The sequence below is a fragment of the Nestor notabilis genome, unplaced genomic scaffold (genome assembly GCF_000696875.1).
Source record: "Nestor notabilis isolate BGI_N333 unplaced genomic scaffold, ASM69687v1 scaffold4288, whole genome shotgun sequence".
NCBI classification, from domain to species: Eukaryota; Metazoa; Chordata; class Aves; order Psittaciformes; family Psittacidae; genus Nestor; species Nestor notabilis.
The window spans coordinates 51,133-72,507 of NW_009938630.1; the positions used below are offsets into that span (position 1 = coordinate 51,133).

The 21,375-nt window shown below is 39.6% G+C and overlaps 1 protein-coding gene across 1 annotated transcript; it reads right to left on the minus strand.

The window, feature by feature from the left end:
• Positions 1-2,485: 2,485 nt before the first annotated feature.
• Positions 2,486-19,868, minus strand: TMEM135 (transmembrane protein 135; the record flags this gene model as incomplete). Its single annotated transcript, XM_010019421.1, has 9 exons — positions 2,486-3,052; positions 4,738-4,805; positions 6,342-6,440; positions 8,039-8,115; positions 8,763-8,826; positions 10,947-11,114; positions 15,776-15,845; positions 17,939-18,097; positions 19,827-19,868. Coding segments are annotated over 9 exons (880 nt in total), but the record flags the coding sequence as incomplete, so codon positions are not given.
• Positions 19,869-21,375: the final 1,507 nt, after the last annotated feature.

A 21,375-nucleotide genomic window follows, 5' to 3' on the forward strand; every position in this document is an offset into this window, starting at 1 on the left:
ACTGCTTAGAAACACGAATCTGGAAATGGAAACCTCCAGACAGTATTTAGAATCCCAGACTGGTTTGGATTGGAAGGGACCTTAAAGCTCCTCCAGTTCCACCCCCCTGCCACAGGCAGGGACACCTTCCAGTAGAGCAGGTTGCTCCAAGCCCCTGTGTCCAACCTGGCCTTGAACACTGCCAGGGATGGGGCAGCCACAGCTTCTCTGGGCACCCTGTGCCAGCGCCTCAGCACCCTCACAGGGAAGAATTTCTTCCCTATAGCCAGCCTAAACAGAATCTCTACAGGTTGATCCACGGAGCAAGTTTCCCTCCGTGTTCCTCTTTACAACATCAGCTTCTACTGGCAAGAAGTTTGACGTGCTCAGGCAGACACCCATCACATGATGAAACCCCCGAGGAGCTGCACCACATCAGGCGGGAGGAATCACTGCTATTTCAGCCACGGGCAGAGCTGGAGCCGTGCAGCTTTCCACAGCCTTCACCACCAGCTTGGGGCTCTCTGCTCATCACGACATAACCTCCACCCATACTATGTGACTACCCATGGGAGCACAGAGCTGGAGTTGTTCCTTTTGGCATAACCTCTTCACTTACACTGTGTTAGCACTGTATTTTGTAACAAATCCATACAATTTAACTGCTCAGTCACATTCCTGGCATTCCTTCACCACCAAGTATGACTTCACTTATGACTCCAGAAGGCTTATTAACAACAACATAGACAAAAAGTCACATTTTCAAGCAGCAACTGTTTATTACTGGGAAAAACATTAGGACTTTATTTTTTTTTCCTCTTACATATACTTGATCTGAATAAAAATAATTTATAACTTTTTAATTTCTCTTTATATTACACGAAAATAATTTGCTACAAGGACTGTGGATTGTGGAAGCAGGAAAACACAGACAAAACTGGAGTTTAGCTGCTGAGATGTAGTACTTGGATTTTTCTTACTTCAAATAGAGAAACAATCACAAGTGTCATTCCAGTGAAGAAAACGAATCCATCTATAAAATATCTTTCAGTTCGGGAATGGTACATAGTTACACTACAAAGTATTCATAATATAGTGTGTAAGTTCTAACGTATTACCTAAAATATATAACTTCTCAGACTTTACAAGGTCAAATATTTCAGACCATATTCCAGTGGAAAAACACTACAAACCTATTACGATCCTTTAAAAGTTCTTGTTGAATTAACTTTTTATTTCCTTTTGAGGAATTTTAATATAAGATTTCAAGCAATAAAATATTGCATACAAACTAGCTTGCAGAACTTTATTCACACTAACTTGGACAACTGCTGTTTGAACGGATGAAGCACCTTTAGTACCAGCAATAAAGCATCACTGTTGCAGTAGCTGATGAAGAAGAAGGTTTTGTGCACAGACAGGTACAATTCTCATGACATTTCTACAAATCTGATAAAAATGACTGTATATTCAGTAATAAGAAAACTAGTGGGAATTAAAATATGCTTAAGGCTGCGTTACAAGACAAAGATTCTATTCATTAATCCAATTCATAGCATCTGACAAAGACTCCCAATAAAATCCTGATTTCTTGTTCTTTTTTCTTTTTAAAACACATGCAACCTGCTGCGATTTCCATTCCCTGGCTTACCTGGTCTCTCTTCAGTTGAATGTGAATATAGCTCATCTTTTCCTTAAGCTCTAGGTAATGACCACCATTCAGCATCATCTGAATGAATTCTAACAAAAATGAGCCCCAAAAAGCACAAACAAGCAGCAATTAGCACATCAAGGTCTCGCTTTAGAGCACAAACTCTTTATCTGCAGGAATACTCAGGGTAAAATTGAGATGGACTTTGTGAAGGTAGTTATTTGCACTGAGTACCCCATTAAATTGAGCGTACCTGTCCCAGTCGTGGCTGATGGCTTGATGGAAAACCACTTTTCACCAGGTACAAGATAAAAATACTATTAAAACGACCATCAAAACTATTCTCTGAGCCTAACCTCAGGGGGTCAGCTCTCTTTAAAAGAAACACTTGAAATGCTGGCTGGCGCTGCAGCCTGACAAACAACCCCATGCCATCTAAAGTGACAGTGTCGAGCCCTTTAAAAACAAACATTTTATTTCGGTGTATTTTGGGGGAGTTTTATTTTGTTCTTGGCTTTTTTTAGGTCTGGAACTGACGGCTGTTTCCAGCACCATCTCAGAGCCCGGAATGTTTCATTCCTTCCTCCACTGCTCCTGTCATTTTCCACTTGGCAGATCCCGACCGCCACACTCCCTGCTCCTCGCCACGCAGCAGCCACCAGTAGTAGCCTTCCCACTTGCCTTCTCTGTTATCCGCATTGCCAGTGGGATTCACAGCCCTGGAATGTGGTTTCTGTATTAACATGCATTTTCTTTTCCAAAGGAATCCCTTATTTTGCAGCTATAGCTGTGTAAAAATACTGCTGTTTTAAATAACCAGTGGGCAGTGACACAGTTTAGAAATCCAAGGAGGCATTTCCACCTGACTGCAATAGTTGTAAGATCAGGTAAAATTCTGGACCTAAACTATGCCAAACTGTCTTCCTTTCTAAATTAAGAATTACTTTTAGTTTTACTAGTGCGAACTACAGAATTTTTGGAAGTTGTTATGTATAATTTATACTTTACTTCTCTAAATATGTTACTCATTTGTTTAATTCATTCAGGAATCTACCAGACTGCCAACCAACTACAGTAATCCAAAAATAGTTTCTGCTTATGGAAGGGGCTTAATCATTAAGCCACACTTTCCTGCAAAGCTTCAGTACTTCTGATTGGTAAAAAGCATTTCTCATTGAAATAATACTGAAGTGGAGCCCAAGCCCTCCTCCATATATACGACTGTTAAGTTAATTAACTTCTCAGGACAAAAAGCTGATCACATTCAATGACAAGATATACTATTGTGTTCAAGACAGCTCTAACGGTAGCTCTGGTGGTACAACAGTGTGTCTTGGGTCAAGCTTAGGTGTGAAATCCTTGAAGTTCTTAGATGCTTCAGTACCAAATACATCTAAAACTTTCCGGTTCATGAGAGCAAACCTGGAAAAGAAGAGACATGAAGGCAGGAATGGATTATTCATTTAACTATTTAAACAGTAAAATTATTGTTGAAATGATTTCATTTCATGAAATATTAATATACCTTTACCCAATCTTTATAGACAGGCCTGCACTGTTTAGAAACTGCAAGTTTTTCCTCTCGGGCAATAAAGATTAAAAAGAAACCACATTTGACACGTGTTTGGTAGTGCTCTGGGTAGGTGTACTCATAGAACACACTTGTGAGAAAGGGGAGAGCCCTATTCTACTTCTAACTCCCCAAGCAAAGGTCAAACAAAACACACTGCTGTTCTCTCTCATGCCAGCAGAGCAAACTCTGGCCAAGCCTGCCCATGTCTGGGAAACAATTTTACAGGTGTTACAATCTATTTCCATTTCTTTATATTCAAAACTGTAGAGTGAAAGACCTATGGAATGTCAAAAGAAATCACCTGTATGGAGTGTTAAAATTACTACTACAGGCATTTGCTTCAGACAAAAGAAATGAGCAGAATGGAATTTCTTTTCCCTCCTCTCTTTCAACTAAAGCAATCTTAAGATTAGCAAAACAGGGAAAAATTTCCAATATTTCAATTTTTTCGATTTTTCACTATTTCAATTTCAATTATTTCCAGTAATTCCAAAAGAGGGAAAAAATGTCCAATATTGGACATATGCATTGATGTCAGCTCTGTATCATGTCTGTATGGCCTCAGAGGTTGCCTCCAAGCATCCCAAAAGGCGCCTACGATGTCCAGTAGTGTACTCAGTCACCTCCTGTCCAGCTCAGAGTGTGCTGTGCCATGGGGAGTGCAGGTTCAACATGCTGCAGGGACTGGCCTCTGATTTCACTTGTGTTTTTATCGTCTGGAGAGCCCACTGTCATGACAGATGTTACCTTTTATAATCCCATTCCTAACCCGATCTACACTGAGATTTGGAAGCCTTGTTCCTGATGTTTGCACTGATGCCTTACACATCAGTGTAATAGTGCACACTTCACTAAATTGTATTTTTAGAACTCAGCTACAGCAAAATCTGTTTTAAAGGGTCGTCATTTTAGATCCCTGCAGCAAATAGAGGAAAAATATCCAGAAAGATATTACCGTGTGAAATGATGGTTATAATTGGTGGAAATTTTTCATTAGTTTCCCAAGGAAAAAAGATTCCTTTCTGAATTTCAATAGATGGCCTATAAAAACACCCTATTGCATCTTCAAAGTATTCTTAGGAAATACTCTGACATTTCTAGTAATGCTATTAAACATGTAGTAATACCATGTTGGCAATCACTGCACATACTGATTTCTTTAGTCTGTATAGTTGTTTACTGAATTCTTTGTATTCCACTGAAATCTGAAAGCATTTCACCTTCCAAGTGAACTAAAGATAAAAAAGGCTTCAAGTAAAACCCTCATCTACTAAATAGTCTTAACTGGATTTAAGTCTTTGCTCCTGTCATTAGACTAAACCCAGCAACGTCACTTCAGGAGCAAAGAACTTCCAGTGGACTGGAAAGCAGCTGAATAGCAAAGTAAATACCCAGGAAATTAGCCCATATGTGCTACTACAGCTCTGCTGTTGACAGCAAATGACATGGAAGGCTGAGTGTGATCAATGATGTGTTTGGACAAGCAATAACATACCTTTTTGAAAAAAGCCATAACATACCCCTGACTACATACCTGCCCTTTGTTAGTCGTAAAAGAAACTTCCAGTACGAAGGTCTCAGGTTCTGAACTTCCATGACAGCCTACAAGGAGAGAACTGCGTCAGAGCCTGCTGAGTGCCAGGGAAAAGCTTCAGCTGTACAGAACATTGCCAAACCCAGTGAAAGGATAGTTATGGAAATATACATATATATATATTTAAATTAATTTTTAAAACATCATCTCCTAATGGAGATGGGCTGAAAGCAGCTGGGATCACCTGCCAATGGCCAGAACTACCAGCAGACAAGCAGCTCACAGCTGAACGCAACGCTCTCTATGACCACCACCAGCATACTCATACTCCCACAAGACTACCTTGCAAAAGTGGTGGCAGATAACTTAGTTCTCATTGCAGAGAAAGCAGCAATAATCCTTATTATTCCTACACACATGATTTTGCACTTGTGGATGCCAAATTTACCTGCTATTTTATCCCACTCTGCATTTTGAGATCTACCATTTCTTGTAGTCACTTTTAGATTTTATTTTATATATCTTAACTAATGTTATGTAACCAAAATCCCTGTCTTCTGTTTCATTACTTTTCCAGGTCACTTATGAATATAGCGAGTAACAAATGTCTCAGCACAGATCCCTTTGCTAATTTCCCCTTCCTTCCTCCCTCCTATAACCTAGCAATTTATTTCTATTCTTGGAGTCTTTTTCCAATCAGTTATTAAGTAATGAAAAATGCTTTCCTCTTTCCTCATATGAACATTATTTATGTTAGCCTGATATGACAGTCCTTGCCAATAGTTATTTTGGAGATCTCAGTGCTGCAGACCTTTAGGCACATCCCAAGCATTAAAATATCAGTTCTCTTTGATACCAGAATGAGAGATACTCCCTTTGGGAGCAACGGGGAGGAGGAGTGGCACTGTCCTGTTAAGCAGGAAAGACTGCTTTAGGGTCATTTTGTATTATCTTTATAGAGGAGTATAAAAAACACATATAGTTTTGGAGGTCCAGAAAACATGCAGTGGGATGTTTCAGCAGCAGGTCTAGAAATGGAGAGATGTAGTAGAATTGCAGAGTCATCTGGGTACCAGTGAAAGGAGCTTTCCAGCTGATGCAGCTGGTAAGAGGACTGAGGCTGAAGGCATGTAACTGACTTGGGAAGTGGAAAAGATGGTAACTACAGCTTGTTGGAACATAAACCTACAGATTTTCTTACTAACTTTGGCAGATATTTCAAACAGGCAACTTTAATTCAAGTTAGCTGAAAGTGAAAACTTCCAGTTGATTAAAAAATTTATGGATATTAAAAATTTTATGGGTATAAAATATCACAATATATTATTTGTCTCCTTGACAAACTGTCCTTTCATATGCTTACAAAAGTCCATGCATTTATGTTCATCCTCTGGGTCAATGCATTTTAAGATCCTTTCCAAAGAATTCAGTGCTCTGTATAATGTATTCAGCCACAAGCATATTAGGAATCTAAGTCCTAGAAATAATCTTCCCACATTGACACTCAAAAGCAGGAGCCCTGATTCATGGAATCTTGCTGGAATCACTGTAACCCTGTGCTCCTCATTTCATCCAGCATTTGACTTAAAGAATGTCATACTTACTGCCTGAAAGCATATTGACGTGGAAATGGCATAGATGACGCTGTCTGCATGAGGAAAATAGGGAACCTTTCCTGCTTCAATGCCTTTGAAGTATATAGTCTATAAAAATAAACAAAAAAATGCTGAGTGAAGCAAAATAAAACTAGCTTTTTACTTCTTATTTTATCATTTCAAAAAAACGTGTCAACATTACTAACCTATGCTCCTAGATTTTTGTGTATGTCCATAAATGTGACACTGACTGAGATGGCTTATAGAGGTTACCCAAGATCAGTAAAGTGAGAGGCTATTAATGCATAGAACAGGACCTAGCAACAGCTTTGGGTGTTAAAAAGGGTAGTACAGATCTCAGAGATAAAAAAGGGAAAGTTTGCTGTGTTGAATTCTTCATTTTAAAAAAGCAAAAGAACAATGCAATAACTCTTCCAACAAAGTGAATATTCACTGTTCTTAAACAGCTTGAAATCACATACTTGACTTTCTGAGAAAACATGTAAAGTTTATTTTCCAGAGCACAGCTTGACCTTCCAAAGCAGCACACGCCTCTTCGGTCAGTTACCCTTGGCTTGCGTAAGATGATAAAAGCAAGAAAGAACACACAGCACTTTTCTTATTTCACTGCAGCCACAAGGTCTCAAAGTCCAGAGAAAACCATCAGCAATATAAGATAATACTGGGTTTTTTTTTTTACAACTGATGTTCTAAAAATCAATATGGATAACACAGATTTGCTTTTATATAACAACATGTGAACTACCTTCAGAGCTTGATCTAGGATTACAAGGAGCAAGAATAAACAGAGGATATCTTCCCTTTTAATGTTTAGTTTTATGCTTCACAAGAATAAAGGTTCCTTCTTTTTATATTCATTGAAATGAATTCTGTAGTGGAAGTGGATAAATATCACTAGGACATGAGGCCCTTGAGGTCTGCAGGAGAAAACTTTGTGATTTGGGAATGATACATAATAGCAGAATCCTCCCAACTTATTCCAGTGGTGTTGTTGGGGAAATAACCATGACTAAGTCCTGATTTTATAGAAAAAGCACAGTAAGACATCAGAAACTGTTTAGCAAAGTTTCATCAACAAACCCAAACTCTACAAACTTTATTCTTCCCTGGGCTCCTCATTTTAACAAATTCATAGTCATAATTCAAGCCTGAAAAACAGTAAGTAGAACGAAGTTCATTGCAAAGCTGGGAATTCAATCAGTTGAAGTACAGTGACAAACAGCTCCAGCTATAGACCAAAACCTAAGCTATTTTGAGTTATCTCAGATCGCTGAATGCCAAAATTAGGGAACAAAGGCAGGAAGTGAAGCTGTAGCTTTTGGCAATAAATCTGCAATTAAGGACTAGGTCTGATTTATGTTTCTGGCAGAATAGACATTCTTGGAACTTCCAGATTTAAAAAATCTGCAAAAGCTACAAAGCAAAGGGCTATCAGATTCATGGAGAACATACATGGAGACCAGTGGGTAAAGGACTTTTAAAATGAGTCATAGTAAAGAAAGTAAGACAGGAATGAGACCACGGAATGGCACTGCCTCTTGGCACACACCTATTGAAACACACCACTGCCACACAACTTTGTATTATACTGGAATTGTCCAGCTAAGCCTGTGCAGGTCATTTTCTTTTTCTGCCTTGAAAAGACAGATGAAATAAAGAGCTCTGTTACAAGGGTAGCATCTTACCTCTACTAATTTGGATGCCAGATACATTGAGATAGTAGTACTTTTGTAAAACATCATGGAAATTCCTGCTAGACATCCTGTAACAATAAGAACAGAAAGGTATTGTTAAGATTGTGATTTATGTTGCAGGATGTCAGCTGCACAAGGAGACACTGCACAAGATTGTTTTCTGTTGCTGCAACAAAGTTCAGTGATGTCCCTGTGCTGCCCATCAAAATATGGATTTTGTCATTAACAAGAGAGTTTTGAAACCCTGAAACAAAGCTGCAGTTCAGGGCTTAAATTCCCTCTCTCATCCCACAAAGAAGAGAGACCCTTAAGGTTCCAGTAAGTGACAGATGCACAAACAGCAGGGAAGGGCCTGCACCACACACAGATTTCATGGCAAAGGGTCCCTCTTTGGATCCGGTGGAGCCCATCCTTCCAACTGGGTCTTCCATCATGTATCGAAGAGTGAGTATTTGAACCTCACACCTCTACAGTTGGAAAATAAAGGACAAGTTCACATTTGTATACAGTCCTTGAAGCTGACCATAAAACCCACACCACTGGATTGAATTTGCCTTGCAATTTTAATTGCAGCTCTTTATTTGAAGCTACCTGAAACATGACACAACCTTGACGTACACATTCTACTTTCATCACAGGAGTCTGAAAAAGGAATGGCAGCACAGACAAGAGGCAGAGTCCCAACAGAGGCAATGGAAACTTTTCATGGACTCACCAGCCACAAGTGCATGAAGCTCATCATCTAGGTTTCGTACCCAGCGCAGGAAACAACTAGTACCCTGCAGGTGACCAGAGAGCAGGATTAGCCCTAGTTATTTCTCTTTCATAACACACAGACTGGAGATACTCCTCTATAAGCTAGTAATATAGCCCACAGTATGAATTAAGAGTGTAATGTAAAAATACCCATAATCCACAGTACGTGAAATATTTCAGTGTTTTAATTAACAGTTTACCACTACCATTTCTTTCAAAATCAGAGAGCAGATTAATGCAATTTCAATAACAATCCAATTCCAAAGCTAATCTTGAATTCACATCATCTTTATTTGCTGTAATTGTCTAGACTTTCCCATGATAAAGTCTGTTTTCAACTACACACCAAACATTTTGAGGTTTTTCCATACATCTAATATATTCTGGAACTAGGAAAACACATTAATCTAAAATGTTAGAACTGCATATGGCTAAAAGACACCATGAAATTGTCAATAACCTGTTTGTTGACACTGACAACAATACACAGCTGCCCAGGCCAGAATGGATGTAAGTAATTGTGGCTTAGGCTGCATTAAAATGTGTTTCATTTGGATGATTGAATGTTACCAAATGATCCATATTGTTCCACATCTGCCATATCCTCTGCATTGTTTTGTTCAACTGTTTTGGAAAGCCATACTTTGTCTTCAAATTTTACCCCTGGTAAATTTGTTTGCTTCTAAATGGTTTGAGATCTACTCAGTAAAGCCCAATCCAGTGCTGACGGCACAAGACAGAACATTATACTGTTCAGTATCACAACCCACTGATGTCTACTCTGAGATATGTGTGTCAGCCTCTTAATCCATCTAATGTGTGCTCTTCATGGAATCAAAGAATGATTTATGTTGGAAGGGATCTCTAGAGATCATCTGCTCCAGCCTGAAGCACATCTAATTCGAGCAGAAAGCTCAGGAACCCGTCCAGTTCAGTTCTGAGCACCTCCAAGTATGGAGAGTACACAGCTTCACTGGGCAACCTGTTCCTAGTGTTGGCCAGCCCCACATGAAAATGTATTTTCTTATATTTCTTTGGAATCTCCTGTATTTCAGCTCCTATACTCTCCTTTACTTACTATAAGTAAAGGTTAGAGCACATCACCCTTGTAAAATTAGTATCTATGAAACTGAAATTACACTTTGCAACTGAAGCCTTTAAAAGACATCAAAATTATTTCAGTTTTCACAATTTAAATATTTTCCTTTACAGGAAAGGCTCTTTTCTTAAAGCTGGAGCAAAAATGTATTTTTCAAATAAACTCTGACCAGCCCATTTACACTTTGCCATCAGAGACTTTAAACTCTGTAACCTTACAAATTCTTGTCTCTCAACGTGACTCCAAGTCACGTGAAATGCTGTTTTGCTTACAAATAACACTCGCTTTAATTTTCACTAAGTAATATTTACACAGAATAATACAGAATTATCTTCACTTTGCAGAGCCAGTAAAGTGGCAGTTGAAAAACAACATGTGTGATTAAGGCTGTAGAAGTGCAAAAGCCACTTCAGCACAGCACTATTTAATATATTCTCCCTTAGGGCGTGTGCTTTGTCACATTCTCTTTTGGCATAAACAAACATCATCTGATTAATCCCAACAATGCTGTGTGAATGCCCATCAGTTTGCAACCTGTTGTTTTAGAATGGTGTAGAAGGGTACATTTCCAAGTGGTAAGTGCAATGTCCCCTCAGCTGCATGCGAAACATGTTCCGCAACCTCCAGCTATTTAGCGTCAAGTAAGAATTCCAGATATTTGAGCCAAAACCAATCTGCAGATGGCTCCTCTGTGGCAACACTGCTGCTACTGCAGTCACTACTTGTGCCTGCACTAAAATACTGTTGTGGAACAGCAAGTCACTTTGAAATATGAATTCACTTTCTCTGAAGTACTCCCTGTCTCCTGATCCTGACACCGTGCTGCACAATCCATCTGGTTTATTCAGAAATGACAGACAGAGCACACAGAATGGAAGACTAGTTTTCTGTTTATGATTTGGTTACTGCAATACTATAGAATTTGTTGCTGTAGAGCAAACACTACCAGTAATATTCAGTGGCTAGACTTTTTAGCTCTTTGTAACATTTGAAAAGCGAATTAAAACTCATGGCATTTGCCATTTCTCTCTGTTTTAAGCTTACCTTGTATATACTGACGAAAGATCCCAGAAAAGCTCCAAGCTGAAAGTTTTCCTTATTGTAGAAGAGGGAAAGTAGCCGGGATGGTTGTGTAAACAGATGCCGAAAGGTGGATGGAATCCGAAGGCAACACTGGATCAGGTAACCGATGCTAAACATCCTAATGAAGCCCTAGAGAAAAGAAAGACAGATTGTGTGGTTAGAAACCACAAATTTGGGAAAAGGAAAAGCAGAAACATCTACAGAAGTACTTATTTTTGACTTTGAGCAGTTTAAAACCCACTTTGCAGACACTATGTAAAATGCATCCCCATCTTCAAACTCAAGATCAGGGTTTTCTTTCCTGATACCCCTGTAAAATAGCAAAGGTAATAAAACCACAGTCAATTGACTCTCCTTTAATTCCTGTGAATATCTGAAAAGCCTCATGGAACAAACTCTTATTTCTCTTCTGCTCCAAAACTCTGTCCTTTGGAATAATCCTCATGACTTCATTTCCAGACTACCGACCAGCTTTTAACCGCACTGGGCATACAGAGGAAAGCAATGCGGTGGAAAAGAAGAGCACTTCTACACTCAGATGCCTGCAGAAAGCACCAAAGAAGAGAAAAGTCCACAAAAATAACTTTCAGAAAGTGTGAGAATTAGAAAGTGACCCTGGTGGCTTGGCACGTGCTCATGGACTTTCCTTCAACCAAACTGGAGGCTGAGTGATGCTTGTAGCAAGAGGAAGGGTGAAACTGGAAGGGAGATTATGTGCAGAGCTACTGAGAAAGGATAATGTGGGTTCCAATGAATTTTTCCTACTGCTGCACCTTGGATACAGATCTGCTTTTTTATACTGTGTCACAAAACCACACTGACCTTTTCTTTCCAAATTATTCTCCCCAGTTTCTTACAACTTCCTCCAAAGCTTCCTATCATTATTCTTACCCTATGGCTGAACTTCTTAAATCATTCTGAATTAAATCTGTTCTTTGGAAGATGCCTTATGTGAAAACTATGTACACTCACCATTGGCAAGCAAAGCAGGCACCCAGTGCTCATGATGTCTGTAGTTCATTTACTGGAAGATGCTCAGGGACACTGAGACAATTCCAGTTACAGGGACAGCTGGCAAAGGGTTTGATGGAGCAACGTTTCAAACTCAGAAACTCAAAATATTTTTGCCTCCCACAGAACTTTATAATGCATCATAGACTTCATAAAATTTTATTGTGGTTAAACATCCAGTAATGAAATCCAATGATGCTGTAGCTATGAATGAGGAAGTTCCATTTCTGAGAAGTGTGAACTGAAGGACTGAGGTTTAGTTTTGATGTGCACCAAATGGCAAGAAGTCATGTACAAAATCTTTCAGTTTAGCTCATTACATCAAACAGTATCCGTATCACACTTACAGGTGTTTTTCAGAGTCACAGAAAGTATTACATCTTATAATTAACACCAAATTTTGTAACTTATATCTTCCATAAGAAGACTTCAAGTAATAAGAGAGGTAGAAAACAGCAGAGTATACACAGGACACTAATAAACATAAGTGAGGGAAAAAAACTGCTAAGAGCCATTTGAGCACAAAGATTTTGAGTTAGGACTCAGATAAGCCAGAAGCAGCAGCAGGGTGAAACTACACATCTGCAAACCTCATTAAACAAAGCTTTTGTTTTTTGAGAAAGTTAATAGTACACTCAAGATATTGGCAATAACTCACATTCAGAAAAGCACATGTGTGCACATGAACAGAGTTCAGTAACACACCAAACCTCAGTCAACCTGTTGTAATGTGTTAGGAATTAGTTAAGATATTTAAAATAAATCAGTAGCCCACGTTCCTTCAAGAGACAGAAGGCAGAGACTACAATAATCAGAAAATAACCTCATAGTCTTTTTTATCACCTTGGTCATTAGGTAAGCTGTGAGGGTTAGCTGGCATCATCCGCAGCATCAGCAGAGCACACGGACAACTGGGCTGCTACTGTTGGATAATGTCTCCTCATAGTAATCAAGTGGAATCCAAAAGAGGAACAGTATCTTCTGACTGCTTCTGGTAGCTCTTTTCAGACGTTTACAAATCTAAAGCATTTTATGTGTTTAAAATGTGAAGGGAAGTCTATAAAATCAGGTTGTAACATTACTAAATGTTACTTAATACCTATAATGAATCCTGTAAACTACCCAACACGCATTTAAATGTGAAGCAGGAGGAAAAGGGCAAGCAATGGCAATTAAAGCTTAGATGTGATAATGAGAAGATAAGATGCTCAAGGGTAAGGAAAAATATAGCATGGAGGGGCAATTTTGGCAGTGAGCAGCTTATCAGATCATTATTAGATTGGAAAGTTCCCTCACAGATATGGAATTAAAAACCATGCTCAAGTCATGTCAGCTGACAGTTACTACTGATCAACTCCAGGAATGGCCATAGAGAGAACTGAAAATGCTTTAAGGATTTTGGATCTTTAAGAATCCAAATACATCAAAATGAATTTTTTTCTCTTATAATTTAAAAGCAAGTCCCAGAAAAGGCAGGAAATTCAAAGATCTGGCTGCCACTTCAGTGATATTTCCCTGATTATGCTATTGTAGTCAAGAATAAATTACACTAAAATGCTGGCTCGAGAATGAAGTATAGTTTAAAATCACAAGTGGTTTATCTAAAGACAGAACAGCCTTATAAAAATAAATGTCTTCTATAAATTTATTTTTAGTCAGGTCAAGACTTAGTTCAGCTCCATTATTCACTGGGTTTTCTTCTCCCCTCATCCCTTTGCAAGGGTTTAAGAAACACTGAAAAAATGATGCTGAATAAACCTTCAAAGAAGAAAGACACAGACTACTGAATATCCCCTTTTTTTTTCCTCCTGTTCTTTTCATCATTAACACATCTCCCCACTCACTTAAGAAAGGACACAGAGAGTACTGTGGGGCTGGTCTACTGTAATTTGACAAATTCACAATCTGAAATTAGATGTGGGTCTCTCAATTAGAGTAATTAAACAAGACTAATTCCTATTTCTCAGTCATCCTTCTGGTTTAAAGGCATTTCAAGCTCATTATATTCCATAGTGGTCAGATCACCTCTCTCTTTACTCACATGCACAATTACTCTTCCAGCAGATCATGACAGTTTTCCATAGAGAAGAGGCATCAGTTCCATTAGTACTTGAGCAAAAATTCTTGTTTATTCTAACTGCACTTGCAAAATAATACAGTGTTATGAAGGTACTTGGAGATTTGACTGCTCAGCATGCAGCACAGAATGCACAAGGATTTTGTGTGAGAGTAATAAAAAGCTCAGAAAGCAAGTCTGGGTTAACAGTAGTTAAGAGCTAATTACTGTAAAATATGCCTAAGTAATGAAAGACAGCACTTGATGGAAAAGTGCAGCAGACTGAAGTCATAGCAAGGCACCCGTGGAAAAAGATGCACACTAGGAGACACTAGCATCAGCAGAGATCTGGAAATGAAGCATGCCAACCCATGAAATCACTTCTTTGTTTTGAATATAATCACTGCAGCCTTGGACATTGATTGTGAAGGCCAGACACTGATGTCTACGGGGAAAACACAAAGTACTCTGCAGATGAAGGCACGGGGAATGTTTGCTTCCCAGAGGATGCTTACCAAACATGAGCATTCAGGGAATGAGAGACAAAGCAGGCCAGGAGGCACAGAATAGCAAACTTACTGGGCAAGGCACTGCACAAGCACAGAGCAAAGGAATGTCTGTGTCCCCAGAGATGTTATGCCTTGAACAAAAGAGCTCAGGAATGAAACATTATGTGGATTGAGATAGTGGTGAGAGGTTGTAAAACTATTAACTTTAATCTGTTCTTTTAAATATGTCATAGCTACACCAGAAAAGTGACATATCTATCCTGAGCTATTCATGAATGTTGTACTGCATATTCCCATCATAACTCACCAGAACACTTAAGCACCATCTCAAATCCTACCAACTCCAGCACAACTTATATCCATGTTACGCAGTGGTATGCTAATATACTGCAGCATAAAAAGAGTGTTAACACAACACAAAATGATGTCTTTAATTAATATACATGAATGAATGTTGTGTGAGGTCTCTCCTGATGCTAAACCTAAGCACAGTGCTTCTGAGATAACATAGGTTGTATGTAGAACTTTAATTTAAAGAAGTTATTTTTGAAAGTAATAGATATCAAAAGCATCTGAAGATACTCAAATCCATTTTTGCTGCCCCATATATAAAAATGGATAAATGTTTAAGTGATGGATTCTTACCAACTCCTAAAAGAGGCATTGTGGTACCACCTCTGCCATCCCAGTGCTGGCCAAACTAAATGTCTATGAAGGATTCCTCCGGATAAAAACATGCGCTGATCACATTAATGATGGGGGGTGAATTCTGCCACTGAACACGAACAGCTCTTCCTGGGAGCAGCAACTGTGACCAATCTCTCATTACCCTGAGCCCCTAAAATAACGGAATGGAGAGGCGGGCGTGGGGCCGGGCAGCAGCTTGCCAGAGCAGCACATTCCTGGTGAGTGATTTCGGGTGGAACCACAAGTGGGCTCAGCCCTCAAGTGCATCACATAGTTAAACGAGTTCCTTGCTTGCTAGCCCATGTTTTCCCACACATTTGTATGTTATTCATTCACTTCAGCTAATCTGAGAGACCAGGAACTTTAACCCCACCACCACCCCGTCCCAAATTGAGAAAACCTGTTCTCAGGCTTGCCGCATTTTCAATAGGAGAATGAGTAACAGGCTCCTTTCTCACTGTACGTATATGCTTTTTCTGGCTAAATACTTTGCCAGAGTTTGTCAATCTAACTTTTTCTGCACTTACTTTAATACAATACGAGATGCAATTATCTCCGTAGTGTTTACAGCATCTGTGCCTTGGGCCATGTTTGCACCTGCAAAGAGCACAATGAAACACATATTAACCCGTAGCTGTTTTCAGCATCATCAACAGGAGACTTCATAAATTTTTCTTGCCTAAAAATACATAAAGCGCTATTTTCCCACCACTCATTCCCCCATTACCCACTGAAGGGCACTGTGAACTTTTATGATGTTATAAAAGGATAATAAAAACTAACAATACTCGAGTTGTGCAGCAAGAAGTGTCTGCACACTTACTTGGACCCAACCTCTTGCCATGCTACATGTTAAATGCAAAATTAAGGAACAAATTTTCTGCTGTGATCACCATGGAGAAGTGACGTGACCCGTCGCATTTTGTCTCTGCTCCATGTTTCTGGAAGGGTGTTTAATATCTGCATCCTGATATCTTTCATACCATTGTAAGGTTCACTGGAGGGCAACACAGAACATACAAATGCAGATATATACCCCGTGAGACTTCTTTTAATTACAAGCTTTCCACTTCTACACTATTTCTCCTACTACGTAGGTTTTTATGTAGCTCTTACTTCAGACTGAGAATTTGACTTTGAGCATTTAAAAGAGACTGGCTTGGGATGGTGGGACACATGGATTGTACAGTTGTTAGCCCTTCATTATGTAGAATTACAAGAAGTAATGTCATACCAGGTCTGAACATTATATTTTGCTATAGCCAAGTATTTAAGTTTTAATGCAAAATAAATTACACAATTTATATACTGAGTCAAATATCTTGGAAGTTCTGAATCGTGTACTATAAAGTGTAATGGCCATATATCATCTGTGAGGTCAGTTTATGCAGCAAAAATTGTAATGAGAATGTGATCAGGTTACAGGCATTTAGACTCAATTATACTGAAAAGAACCATATGGAAGAGAAACCTGGGAGAGCAGTAGGACTGGAATCTGAAAGTTTTCTCAATGTCTGTGTTGGGAATTGCAAAACCTTAAAGAAAAAATGCTCTTGTTCACCCACAGTCCCATGATCCTTTTATTTAATGAACAGTGGAGGAGCTATGAGCTATCTCTAGCAAATTGAGTAAGAGGTATTTAAGACAAAATAGGTACAAGCAACTCAGCTGAAAGAACCTGCATAAGGCTGGAGCTGTCTTCCCCTTGCAGGTCTTTTGTTGCCTAGAACAGTTGTGCCTGAAAAGCGACTGCTGACCTCCCTCATGTTTTCCAATTAAACCCCACAGCAAATCATAGGAAGTCACCATGTGATGTAGGTCACTTCATGCTTGTTCATCAGCTGAGCAAGTAAGACAGTCACTACTTTGAGAACACAATGCACCCAGAAGACCTGTTTCTCTCCTGCATGTCTTATGTTTTATGGTCATAAACCTGCTCATGGAGAGGTCAAAGGCAGTGAGGATTGACAACTGTGGCATGAACAGACCCCAGGGTTTTTTCCATCTTCTCTGTAAATCAATGTCTCCTTGTGGTACCCAACATGCCTGAGCTGACCAATCAAGCACAGCATGAGTACACCACATGAACATAGTACACTGAAAAGCTGCCTGGTGTCGTTTCTTCAAGCTCATACTAAAGGGCAGTAACTTGGATCCTGTAGACCAGGAGGGAACCTATCTTACCTAACTTCAGCTGCCTAGCTGTTGCTTTGCAATTCCTGACAATGGAGGTAGGCCACATGCTACCAATCCTGCTCTCACCTAGTTCCCCATATGCAATACAGGAGTGTAGCTCCCCAAAAAGATGATGTCACCTAAGGTCTGCTGCTGTGCAACTTCCCCTCCTTAATATCACTACTTAATATCACTATCAGCACCAGCAGAACCACCCATGAGCTGGTTGTGCTGAAAACTGCAGAAAAAGCAACCACCACTCTGCATCTCAGAACTGACTGAATTTACTCTCCCTCATTAGACAACTGCACGTTGCAAGTCCTTGCTGTGACATAAATGTATTTAAATTCTGCTTTTCTTAGAGTTTATCATTTGTCACTGCTAACAACCCAGTAACAATGAAATGCAAAACAAAAGCATTACAAAACACTGTCAAATAGAATGTAACAAAACATTAAAGTGACCTAAATGAAGAATGATTCATTTTGTTCTGTTTGTTGTTTTCTTTGACTCACACTTTGTCCATGAGCTTTTTTGTCAGAGTCAGGATGTTCATTGGCTGCGATACTTTTTCACAGGGCTTTATCTTTCTATCTATTTTTGAAAAGGCTGCTTCAGGTGAAAATGAATGAGTGGGGATCTCTTCTTTCCTCTCTTCTTTACCTACAAGGAACCTGAAGGAAGAAAACAGAACAACCATTATATAAATAACTCCAAGAAATACATGAAGTCCAGTTAAGTCTAAGTGTTTAAGACAAGCTTGAAGTTACCCACAGGTCTGCACCCTATACAGCTGCCAAACCTTGTATCTCTTTGCAAAGATCACTCCACTGACACATATTTAAACTTCAGATAACGGTGACAATTGCTGCCAGGAATGTTTTAGAGCTAGGAACAAAAACATTACTAGGGAAATCCATCTCACATACAAAGGAAGAACACTAAATAAGAAAATAAAAAGGGCACACAAAATATCTCCATTCTCTCCAGCAAAATGGGGTTACATAAAGCCTGATAATTACTGTAATATTTTTTATAAAATATCTGTTTTGTAAAATCTTCAAAATGTTTTTGCTCCCACCAAGAGCATCAGCTTTGTTTTGTTTGGCTTCATCTTCAGCCCTCCTTCTTCACCCAGAAGTTGATATTGTCAATATACCAGTTCACCTTACGTGTAGAATTACTGTGTATCAAGGGCAGTGGAGGACACTATAGCAAGATGTTTCCAAACACTCTGCACTACAATGCAAGTTACACTCTGCTAGTCTTGCTGAGGGTGATGAAGGTATAAAAGCTTTGTCCTTCAGTATGTGACTGTGAACTGGTGATTTCAGAAAGCACAGTTTCTGCATGTTGCCATTGGATTGTTTTTATTTCTGGACTACAGACTGTATTATTTAACCACTGCACCTTCTGTCTAATGTAGCTGTTTCATAGCTGTAAATGTTATATTTCCCACTCCCAACAATAGCAAATCTGGCTTGTTTGACTTCAGCTCTTTTCTTCCAGTACCTAAAGGGGGCCAACAAGAAAGCTGGAGAGGGACTTTTTACAAGGGCATGTAGGGACAGGTCAAGGGGGAATGGCTTTAACCTGACATGGGAGATATAGATTAGATAATAAGCAGAAGCTCTTCCCTGTGAGGGTGCTGAGGTGCTGGCACAGGGTGCCCAGAGAAGCTGTGGCTGCCCCATCCCTGGCAGTGTTCAAGGCCAGGTTGGACACAGGGGCTTGGAGCAACCTGCTCTAGTGGAAGGTGTCCCTGACCATGGCAGGGGGCTGGAACTGGATGAACTTTAGGGTCCATTCCAGCCTAAATCATTCTGTGATCCGAGTGGCAGACAGGCAGCAGCATATGAAAGGGAAAAGCAAGAATAACGTGTCTTTTTACTTTTGACTCAAGCCACAAAGATGGGAGAACTTTGTGTAACTACAACAGAGTGACTAACACCAGAATATGGCTTCACAAAGTAAGTTCTAGGAGAGCCTGGACCACGACAACAGAGTCAAGGTTTAGCGACATGTTGAGGATATCTCAAACAAATATGCTAGGAACCCACGCTTTATTTGGATGCTGATTACAGAACTACCTTTGTATTCATTAAACGTTTTGTAAATGCAGCAAATAAACTCCAGGTCAAAACACAGCAGCCATTTGCTTCCAGGAGAGTATCGGGAATGCCAGTGATACTAACGGTCCTTCAAAAACAAGCAACCATGTGTCTGCAATTCCTTTAATGATGGTCCCAAATATAAAGATTCTTCTCTTGCCAGAGAGAAATCCTCTGAGAGATCTTCTCCCTTTCCTATTTCTTAGGAATACTCTTCTCACACAGCTGCCACCATGTATGATTCCTCCAAATATTCACTTTTAAACTACATACTCACAGTATCTTTACTTACTTTAGTGCAGAGTATGTAAATCCTTTCAAGCCATCTTTGCATCTGAAACATAAAAATAACAGGTTTTTCTATAATGGGCTGCTTGCAATATAAAGTGTTCTAGATTAAACATTGCATAGAATGGCTGTGGATGAGCACTAGCTCTTACTAGTGGAAAACACGATGTATGCAATAACGCTGTGGCTATCCCAGACTTCACAGTTGTCACCAGAGCCTTGGGACATCTCAGAAACAAAGGGTACAGCATACAAATGTCAGTGCTTCTCTCTTTTAGCCCAATCAAGAGTGGAGACATTTTTAAAGGATGGTGACAGAACCACTGGGGTGACAGTGGAAGATTTCATACGACAAAGAATCGCTGCTTTAATGGAAAAGAAGTCATGATGAGTTTTATGAAACAGAAATGTTACTGCAAGGAGAGAAAGGGGGGTTGGACCTAGATAAAATACCCACCCTCCTGTGGAGAGCTGCAGGGAATAGGTATTCTGACTTTGAGATGACTTGTTCTGCTTTGCACAGTGCTGATCTCTGCAGCTCGTTACTTTAAGAAGACTCTCAATCTCCAAGGCCCAGTTTTTCAATGATATAGTGGTTTATATAGTGATTATTCTGATTCTGAGCATGATTATATATATACGCTTCCTTACAGACTATATGGTTCCTTGTGTGAATAACGACCACAGTAAAGAGTCCACAACTGGCTGTGAAAGATTTAGGTTACTGACTTTTTTCTGCCCAGGATACACTGAAAGGAGCTGAAGCTTGATTCTTCCTGGAAGACTTCTCAGTGTCATGTTGGTAGCAAAGCAAAGAGCAGATACTTGGGCTTTTATCCCCTTTTCTTTTTATAGACTTGGCAAATACATCACGGTAAAAATGCTTTCCTGACACAATCCATAAAGCACGAATTAGTAACTCATCAACACCATCATTTCAAGAACACTTCTATTCTATGAGAAGACAGGGCAGAGGTTGCAAAGGATTCGTAAGTGGGAGTGAATGAACATAACGCTTTGTCTTCTGCCTGCTGAAACCAAGCGGTCCCTGGAAAGCCCGTGCCCACACCCTCCTGAGAGCCCCTGACACCATCCTCCAGAAGGCACCATGCATGGTCAACACGTGCTAGTGATGGCTGTATCCACCCAAACAGCAGAAAGAAGACAATGAGATCAAAGATGTTCACAGATCAAGAAAGACTTGCTCTGTCCCGGCAGGCAAGTGCGGTGCTGGCACTGGTAAGATGTTACAGCATTGGAAGCTCCTGCAAAGGTCTTCCCAAGGATATGGCCTTCCACACGTAGGTTTCCAAGGAGTTGATTTTGCCACCATGTGCGCAGTGCTCAGTGAGTATCAGGCAGTTTCACAGAGCACCACATAATTCATCCTAAAGAGTTTCTCTTTCAAAATGACCTGAAATACTGCTCATCTGTATGACCTACATGGGATTCAGGGTAAATGCATGCACATGAAATTGCTCACTGTATTTTTAATTAATACAGAAGTCTGTAACCAAGGGTATGCAAACATTTACTTTTTATGATTCTTTCCG